Raw genomic sequence first — 8,850 nt, 5'->3', positions numbered from 1 at the left:
GCAGCACCAGTATTTAAAGTAAGCAGGGCGGTTCCAGAACAGTGACGCTGCATTAGGGATGTGCATTAGGGGTGTTCGTTAGGATGAAGTGCTTAAGGAAGAGGGGAACGTGCAAGCAGGACACAGAACCAGCTTGGATTTGGGTCCAAGGGCTGAAGTCAGGGGTTGAGCATCAAAATGGCAGCTCACAGCCCTAACGGGTTTGGCTCAGCGCGTCGACCTGCGGACTCAAGGGTCCCAGGTTTGATTCCGGTCAAGGGCATGTACCTTGGTTGCGGGCACATACCCAGTGGGGAGTGTGCAGGAGGCAGCTGATCGGTGTTTCTCACTCATTGATGTTTCTAACTCTCTATCCCTCTCCCTTCCTCTCTGTAAAAAATCAATAAAATATATTTTCTTAAAAAAAATGGCAGCTCGCAGTGGCCGCCCGCAATGGATTCACCAACAGCCCCGGAGAGTCTGTGGATTTCATCCTCCCGTGGGAAGGATCGCTGTGCCGCACCATCCCCCAGGCCTCTCCAGCGGAGGGACAGCAGGCAGGGGTAGCTTTGGCCAGGAGATGACCTGGGGCTAATGTTCATGAGTGACCCACCCTCAGGGAAATGTCCCTGCACTAACGCACCGCCCCCCCTTTTTATACCAATTTTCCTGCACAAAGAATGATCTTCCTAACCAAGCCCAGAGGCAGGAAAATCAGGAGAGAGTTCTAAAAGGCCCCTTTGAGCTTTCAAGTTCCTGTTGTTTTTTTCCTCCAAACTGTTGGAAGTCTGAGTTATAGAAAACACCCTCTGGCCACCCCACCCATGTCAGCCCAAACAGCATCCGCCCTGCACAGATGTTTCCTCTCAGCTCCGCCGGGCTGGCCTGAATCAGAGCGCAGCGGCCCCCGGGAGGCACAGAACTTCCCACGCTCTCCTCACAGGTGAGAGTGTCCAGGGTGCGAATCTCCAAGAGCATTGCAAGGGCGGTCTCATCCCGAGTCAAAACCACCGACAGGGCCTGCGGCCTTGGCCTCGTGACCCTCCGGTGCAGGCCTGCTGGCCTGGTGGTCAGCTCTTGAGGCTGTGCCTCTGGCGGTGAACATCACTGCTTCTCAGTCCGATCGCCCTGCCGCCCACCTCTGGCCCTGGGGTGGGCCCTGGGGTGGGACAGGACGGCTGGAGAAGGGCATTTCCCTTCCTCCAGGGCAGCCAGGTCCCCAGAGGCTCTGGTGAAAGTGTCTCCTGAAGGGACCTTGTTAGAAACAAAAGTGCTCTGATGTATTTCCAAAATGGCCCCTTTGTCCCTCCCTCTGCACGAGGGGAGTATTTCTCCAAAACTCCGAGCTCCTGGAGATAAAACACACAGAAGTGTGGGGCCCCTGATGCCCAGGTTCCCCTTCCCCTGGAGCTTTTAACTCTCGGAGCTGCACACCGAGCCTCCAGCAGCTCACAGGCGTGGCTCAGTTTGCCTTCCTGGTTCTGGCCCCAGAGGTTTCAGTCCCAGTGTGAGTCTCTGATTTGCCTGTTGGTCTCTCCAATTTGGGGAGCAGAGGTTTGCCCTGTGACCTCACTTCTCTCACAGATTGAAGAAGAGTTGCTGCCTTTTCCGTGGCTCCACGTGACTGCCAGGTCCAGGTTTCAGGGGGCTACCAGCAGCAAATTAGGAACAAGCTTAGGCCTCTTTGTGGGGACACTGACCCCCTTTCCAGCCATGGCGCCGGTCCGACACCCTCAGGACCCACTCCCCCTCCAGTCCCCTGGCACATGCCAAGCCAGGTCTTGCCATTATTTTGATGAGTAACCTAGTTCTTCCCACAGCAGGAACCGTATCTCCTGGAGGCAGTGAGGGGAGGGAGGGGGCAGAGGTTAACAGGCATGCGAGGCCTGACTCCGTAAGGCCTTTGCAAAGCCAGTGGCATAGTTTCTTTCAGGAGATGCTGCCCTCCTTTATCTGGGGGTGGGGCTTCGGCCTGCGAGGGCCAGACATTTCTAATAAACACCTCGCCTGGAGAGACCTTGCCTGTCGCTGTTTTGTTGCATTTGTGATGTACACTGCTTACCGTTGTAATGCAAGTAAATAACCGTGAGGAAGTAATAATACAAGAATAAACTGTTCCTCATACTCATACTGCAAACCTGCTTTTGCCCCACCCCGTATTTCTCTCCTTCCTTTTTTCTGTAACTGCTTAGCCGCGCAGTGCAGTGGGAAGTGGCCCGGCAAAGCCTCACCCGTCTGTCTCATCTGCCAGTCTTTGATCATCAAGACGGAAGGCTTCTACACCTGCCCCTGACCACTGTCATGTTGTCACACAGTCCACCAGGAGCAGGGAGGAGGCAGGCTGGTCTTGTGTCTTCGGGAGCACTGTCATTGCACCAGGAGGGACAAACCCTGGAAAAACGCTAAAAAATAACTACACCCAGGCTGTGTTCTCAATAGGGCAGCAGCTCCAAGTCTAAGTGTGGGCAGCTGCTTCTCTCTGCAGGGACGGGCCTGGCCATGCAGAGGAGGTGCCCATGCCAGGCCCCCTGGAGCAGCCTGCATGGCTCCCACATGCTTTTCCCGTTGAGCAATCCATGCCTAGCTCCTTACCCTACTTGTCGAATTGAAATGCAGATGAATGCATGGCTGCTCTCCTGATCCTTTAAGACTGACTGGGAGGATCCGACCCCCTGGAGAGAAACGGGCTGCTCAGCTCTCAAACAGACTTGATTCCCTGGGAGTCTGCTGGGGCCATGGAGGACAGCCTTCCCATCCCAGAGCATGAAGGCAGGCTGGGTAATCAAATGACAACATCTCTAAAGCAGTCTTCTTGATGCTGACAAAACAAGAAAATCTTACAAAACACCCGGGAGTGATTATAAAACACTGAGCAATGAGGCTGATAAGGAAGGTTGGCTAAGGACCAAAGTGGCCACCAAGACCCTGCTCTGGGCGGTGTGGGGGGAGGGGAGGGAGGCAGGAAGCAAGAACTGGGCTTCCCCAGGCCTCCGGAGGCTCAGCAGCCAGGCGGAAGCCCTGGGTGGACACCTGGACAGAGTGCCTCTCTCTTCTCCTCCCCGGGAGCACCAAATGCACAAGCAAATGAACCTTTTTGTGTGATTCTTACACTAAAGGCTCTGCGAGGGGGGAAATTTCACAAAATGCACATCATAAGCATCTCCTTTACGCCATTTTTTCTCAGGGGCCCTTATTCCAGTGTGTTCGTTGTTCTGAGCTCCTGCAGCAGGAGATGAATGAGCCCCCTCGGGGAGGCCATGACCAGAGCCCCCTCTCTCCCGGGGAGCACTTCTTGGGACCAGAGGAGGCGAGGGCCAGACTCTTGCAGGTGTCACCGAAAGGCGTTTGACTCAGCGCTAAAGAATCCCAGCCATACCCAACCAGACCAGAAAATAAACTTTAATTTTACACGTACAAATGCTGCTTTAAATTCATAATTAGGAAAAATATATACAAACTTCGGCGTAAACAAAAAAAGTGGAAACCAGCTCCGGGGTGGGGGGCTGATGTGCAGCTCACCCCAGGAATCCAACCTTCTGTCTCTTGGGCCCCAGGCTCTCCTCCTTGTGCAGGATGCTGTGCAGCGAGGTGTGCAGCACCTTGCCCACGCGCTTGCTGGTCTGCAGGGCGAGGAGGGGAGAGAGCACGCGTGAGGCAGGCACGCTGACCCGGAGAAGCCCCTCTGCCAGCCTGCGGTTCCAGCCCCGTACACACTCCATCTGCCTCCCGGGCCTTTGTGCAATTAAATAATTAATCAATACAAAACAAACTCCAAACCTCAACAGTGTAATAGCTCCTTCTGAGAAAACCTCCATCCCAATAAAGAGGAAAAAAAGACACCAACCCCCAGGCACCAAGCAGCAAAGGCTGCCTTGGCCATTAGCTCACACTCAGCATCCCTGCTGTCCTCACAACAGCTGCAAAATTGTCAACCAAGTCTGGACGTGGTCCCCAAGTCCCACGGTCCTGGAGTAAGAAGGCACAGAGACCCCAGGACGTGCAGTGTGTCTGATGAAGAAGATGGTGCTGATGACTTGTCCTAACAAGCAGTTTCTAATGTACCTGCCAGCAGATCTCTAAGCAGACCCCTCAGATGAGACCAAAGTCAACACCTGGATAAGGTCTTTGGTGTCTCCGACACTACATACACCGCCGCTGCCGTCACAACAGCTGCAAAATTGTCAACCAAGTCTGGACGTGGTCCCCAAGTCCCACGGTCCTGGAGTAAGAAGGCACAGAGACCCCAGGACGTGCAGTGTGTCTGATGAAGAAGATGGTGCTGATGACTTGTCCTAACAAGCAGTTTCTAATGTACCTGCCAGCAGATCTCTAAGCAGACCCCTCAGATGAGACCAAAGTCAACACCTGGATAAGGTCTTTGGTGTCTCCGACACTACATACACCGCCCATTTGTGCTTTCAAGGAAGATAATAAAAGGAGAAAACAGACACCAAGGGCTTAGAGTCTCCCGTGAAAAGCCACCGTTTCTAGGAATGAAGGAAGCATTACATGGCAACCTTGCCTGAGAAATGACCTATGGGCACACGTTATGATGTGATCCAGTGGCTGCTTGAACAAAAACCACCTGCTCCGGCTAACTGCGTTCCTGGCAGGTCAGTCAGTCGGTCAGTTGGTCAGTGTTAAAGTCCTCAAAGACTTGTACAAAGTTGAGGTGGACTGGGAGGGTGAGCAGGACCAGGGCACTGTGGCTCTGGGCCAGTGGGGAGACAAACACGTCACCCAATGAGCACAGAGCAGCTGGAAAGAGCCCTAATGGTGCTGCAGAGGGTGGAGGAGACCCGAGGGTGCCAGGAGGACCTCCCCATTCCCACCTCTCTCCCCTTGAAACAGTTCTAAACCCGGAGGAAAGGGGAGACGGCCACCCTTCAGCCCCTGGCTCCACCTTTGCCGCCTCCAATTCCCTCATCAAATCACAAAAGCTTGGGACTTTGGAGTCATAAGTTCACATTATCAGTTCAACACTCTCCTTTAGAAACGTGAACGTGGGATCAGGGAGGGGAAGATAAGCAACTGTTACCAGCAGGGTCCTTACCCCCCACACCCGCCTTGGCTAAGTCAGCAGACATCCAGCTGTCCTCCAAGCTCCAAGTCTGGGTCAGGGGTGTAAACGGAGAATCCGATGGTGTTGCCGAGGTGGCAGGAAGGAGCAGGCACTCCCAGCCAGGCCCAGCACCTGCCTCAGAACCGGAACCTCACCTCCATCATCTCGAAGATGCTCTCTGGGTCCAGGCTGCCCTTCCCCACTTTCCTCATACACGTCACGACGCCCTGGCTGGTCACGGACACCAGCACGCTGGCCAAGGAGCAGGCCTCCTCCTGCAGAGTCGCGTCCACCACGTGCCGATAGCCGATCTGCGGGCAGGCGGCAGAGCACACGTGGGTGACACAGCCCTGATCCCCGCCCGACCACTCCCGGAAGTACACCCAGACCAGCAAAGAGCCTGCACTGCCCATTCAGGATCGAGATTTTTAGATTCTGATCACGTGGAAAATATCTGAAGCAATGTTCAACCAACGTATTGCCGGCTGCGGTGTGAGCTGTGTAGCAGACATGAAATGGAAATATGGGGGTGGGGGGGATAGAGCTAGAATTCAATGACCATCCAAGTCAGAGGCCACCAAGTGTTTCTGACAGTGGGGCACAGGGAGAAATTCACATGGGCGGCCACATGGATGTTTCCCTGTGACAAAGATGAGAGCAAGAGAGGACACGCTGAGGGACACGCTCAAGAATGAGTCAGGCCCTAGCCAGTTTGGCTCCGTGAACAGAGAATAGGCCTGCGGACTGAAGGGTCCCAGATTCAACTCCGGTCAAGGGTACATGCCCGGGCTGCAGAGGCAGCTGATCAATGATTCTCTCTCATCATTGATGTTTCTCTCTCTCTCTCTCTCTCCCTTCCTCTGAAATCAATAAAAATATATTTTAAAAATCAATAAAAACATATTTAAAAAAAAAGAGTCTGGTGCAGGTGGCTTGAGTCAGTCCCAACACTTTACCACACTCAGGTTTATGAAGTGATTTTCGTGGAATTAAACCCAACCCCATTGGCCTTATTTTGAAACAATGAATCCTGCATGGAATCAGGGACAGCTCAGCCAATACAGGCCTCTGTGCACATCAGCATCAGCCAGATGTTGGCTTCACAGGCCCCTGGGCTCATGTAGAAACCACACCAGGAGCTGCTGCAACCCCCACATTTGGCAGATGTGGACACTGGAGCCCCCAGAGGGGACAGTATTCGCCTTTCAACCACCTATTACTGTCAACCAGCCTGGACCCCACAGAGTTGAGAAAATGAAAGGAAACAGGCCTACAGGGTGTCTCGGTGAAATGCCTGGTATAGAAGGAGCTTAACAAACTGGCTGCTCTCACTCTGAACCCACTCGTGTGCTCCCAGCATTCCGCCACCTCTTCTCATTAAGAAGAAAGACTGCTCACGGCAGTGATCTCTACTATAACCAACTACTGGATTCTGGGCAAAGCTCCCTCTACAGTTTGTGAAACTATAACTTTTCAACTTATTAAGTAACCTTAACGGGTAGGGGGTTGAAAAGACCTAGACGGACGCTCATACTTTGCACAGGGTGACGATGCAGGGGACGTTCTCCACACTTAGCCGGATGCAGTCATAAGGGTCATCAGACAGTTCAATGTCCTTCGACCCCTCTTCATCCTCCAGGACACGAACTCTTGGTATCCTGGAAGCAGAAGCACAATTAAAATCCTCACTTCCTGAAAGATAATTTCTTTTTCTTGAAATTGAGAACAGGAGTTGGAATCCCTGAATCTCAAGCTAGGCCTGTACTCCCCATCGTTCCTGTCAAAAGCACACAGGCGACACTGCAGTGCAGTGAGAAAGGAGGTTTTTTGTTTTGTTTTTTTAAATATATTTTATTGTTTTTTTACAGAGAGGAAGGGAGAGGGATAGAGAGAAACATCAATGAGAGAGAAACATCGATCAGCTGCCTCCTGCACACCTCCTACTGGGCATGTGCCCGCAACCAAGGTACATGCCCTTCACCGGGATCGAACCTGGGACCCTTCGGTCCACAGGCCAACGCTCTATCCACTGAGCCAAACCGGTTAGGGCGAGAAAGGAGGTTTTTTTAAAAATAATGCTTGACCAATCCCATGTCCAGAATGAATTGTGATCCCTACCTCACACCAAAGGAACTGCAGATGTAAAGGTGAAAGGTAAAACAATAATGCTTTCAGAAGAAAAACTACAAACATTTTAATGACCCTGGAGTGGACAAAGATTTCATAAACAGGACACAAGATGCCTATCATAAAGGGAAAATATGATAGATTCAACTATGTTATAATTAAAACACATACACATACTAGTACATATATATAATATATATTAAGATTATGAACTTTGTTCATCAAAAGACACCATTTACCAGTAGAAATTAAAAGACAATGCAGAGTGGAAAAAAATATCTGCAAATGTGCATGTGTGTATGTATAAACTGACATATTCCATAAAGAATTCCTACTAAATATGAGACAGACAACCCAACTGAAAAATGGGCAAAATACTTGATCAGAGACTTCATAAAAGAGGTACCTGTTTGAAGTTTTATGTTAAAAAATAAACGTGAGTGTGTGGGCACACATGGTTCAGTCAAAGGGCTAAAGAATACCATCGAGGGACTGGCCTCTCCCCTTCTAAAGGCCCTGACTGTACAAAAGGTCTCTCCACATGCCAGGGGATCCAGTGTTTGTAGGGTCCCCATTCCTTTCTTGTTCTGAGGATGAGACTGGCTATGCCCACGACAGGTGTCCTCCCAACCTGAGCAGCTGGGGTTACCATCCCGCTCAGTCTGCCTGACACCCCGCCCTGCGCCCAACAGCCTCGGCTGGTTCTACTCTTTTTGCCCTGGTGCCCATGGAAACCAGCTGGCAGATGGGGAGTAATTTTTTAGGCTGGAGGTGCAACAGATGGCAGCTTCCTTTCTTCTCCAATGGAGCCAAGCCAGGCGGCTGCTGCTGGCAGCTGCTACTCGAGCCCCACAGTGGCCACCAGTGCCAGACCCTCGACTGTCTCAGCCAAGAGTTAGCAGCACAGCTCTGCATGAGGACCCCACAATTTCTGACCTAAATTTATTTAACTTTGTTTTTGTTTTGTTTTAAATTATGCAGGTGGTCTAAATTCATCATAGAAAAACTCTAAAACAGAGATAAATGTTAAATCATCCATAATATGAGCACTGGAAAATTGTCACAATGACAATTTTGGGACATATAGATATTTCCAGACATATTAAATATAAGAATTAGCAAAAGTAAAATAAAACAAGACAAAGCAAAAACAGGACGACAGGACTGTGTTTAGTGGCTGCTTTTCCATATTAACAAAACTGTACATAGGTTTCTGTGTCGATTTTAATGCCCATGTTGGGACATTGTTTTCAATTTCTCACCACTACAAAGCTGCAATGAACATTTCTCAGATATCTCTGCTCACTTATCCAGTCACTTCCATAGGCTATTTCCCTAGAAGCTTCGAATCCTCATTCTCTAATACCCCAGAATCCCATTACCATAAGCCCTCTGTGGAATGAACACCTCACCCACATGTTTATTTTTTTAAATATATTTTATCGATTTTTTTACAGAGAAGAAGGGAGAGGGAGAGGGAGTTAGAAACATCAATGAGAGAGAAACATTGATCAGCTGCCTCCTGCACACCCCCTACTGGGGATGTGCCCGCAACCAAGGTACATGCCCTTGACTGTAATCCAACCTGGGACCTTTCAGTCCACAGGCCGACGCTCTATCCACTGAGCCAAACCAGTTAGGGCCCGCATGTTTATTTTCAAATGCTGGAAAATTTCTTCAAA

General features: G+C 50.7%; 1 protein-coding gene across 2 annotated transcripts in view; it reads right to left on the bottom strand.

Annotated features, from left to right (window-relative positions):
- Positions 1–3,357: 3,357 nt before the first annotated feature.
- EXOSC7 (exosome component 7) overlaps positions 3,358–8,850 on the bottom strand; it is a 30,747-nt gene continuing 25,254 nt past the window's right edge. Inside the window, exons 6-8 of one of the 2 annotated variants that reach the window (XM_015564856.1) lie at positions 6,576–6,699; positions 5,197–5,352; positions 3,358–3,599 (exon numbers count right to left, since the gene is read on the bottom strand). In XM_015564856.1, the coding sequence (XP_015420342.1) occupies positions 3,495–3,599; positions 5,197–5,352; positions 6,576–6,699 (385 nt within the window). In that variant the 3' untranslated portion in view covers positions 3,358–3,494. Of the gene's footprint in view, positions 3,600–4,139; positions 5,091–5,196; positions 5,353–6,575; positions 6,700–8,850 lie in introns of those variants that run through there. The other variant, XM_015564857.1, reaches the window with a different exon arrangement.

The sequence above is a fragment of the Myotis davidii genome, unplaced genomic scaffold (assembly GCF_000327345.1).
Source record: "Myotis davidii unplaced genomic scaffold, ASM32734v1 scaffold81, whole genome shotgun sequence".
NCBI lineage: Eukaryota > Metazoa > Chordata > Mammalia > Chiroptera > Vespertilionidae > Myotis > Myotis davidii.
Note: the sequence above shows the minus strand (reverse complement) of the source record. Positions and strands in the feature narration are given on the sequence as shown.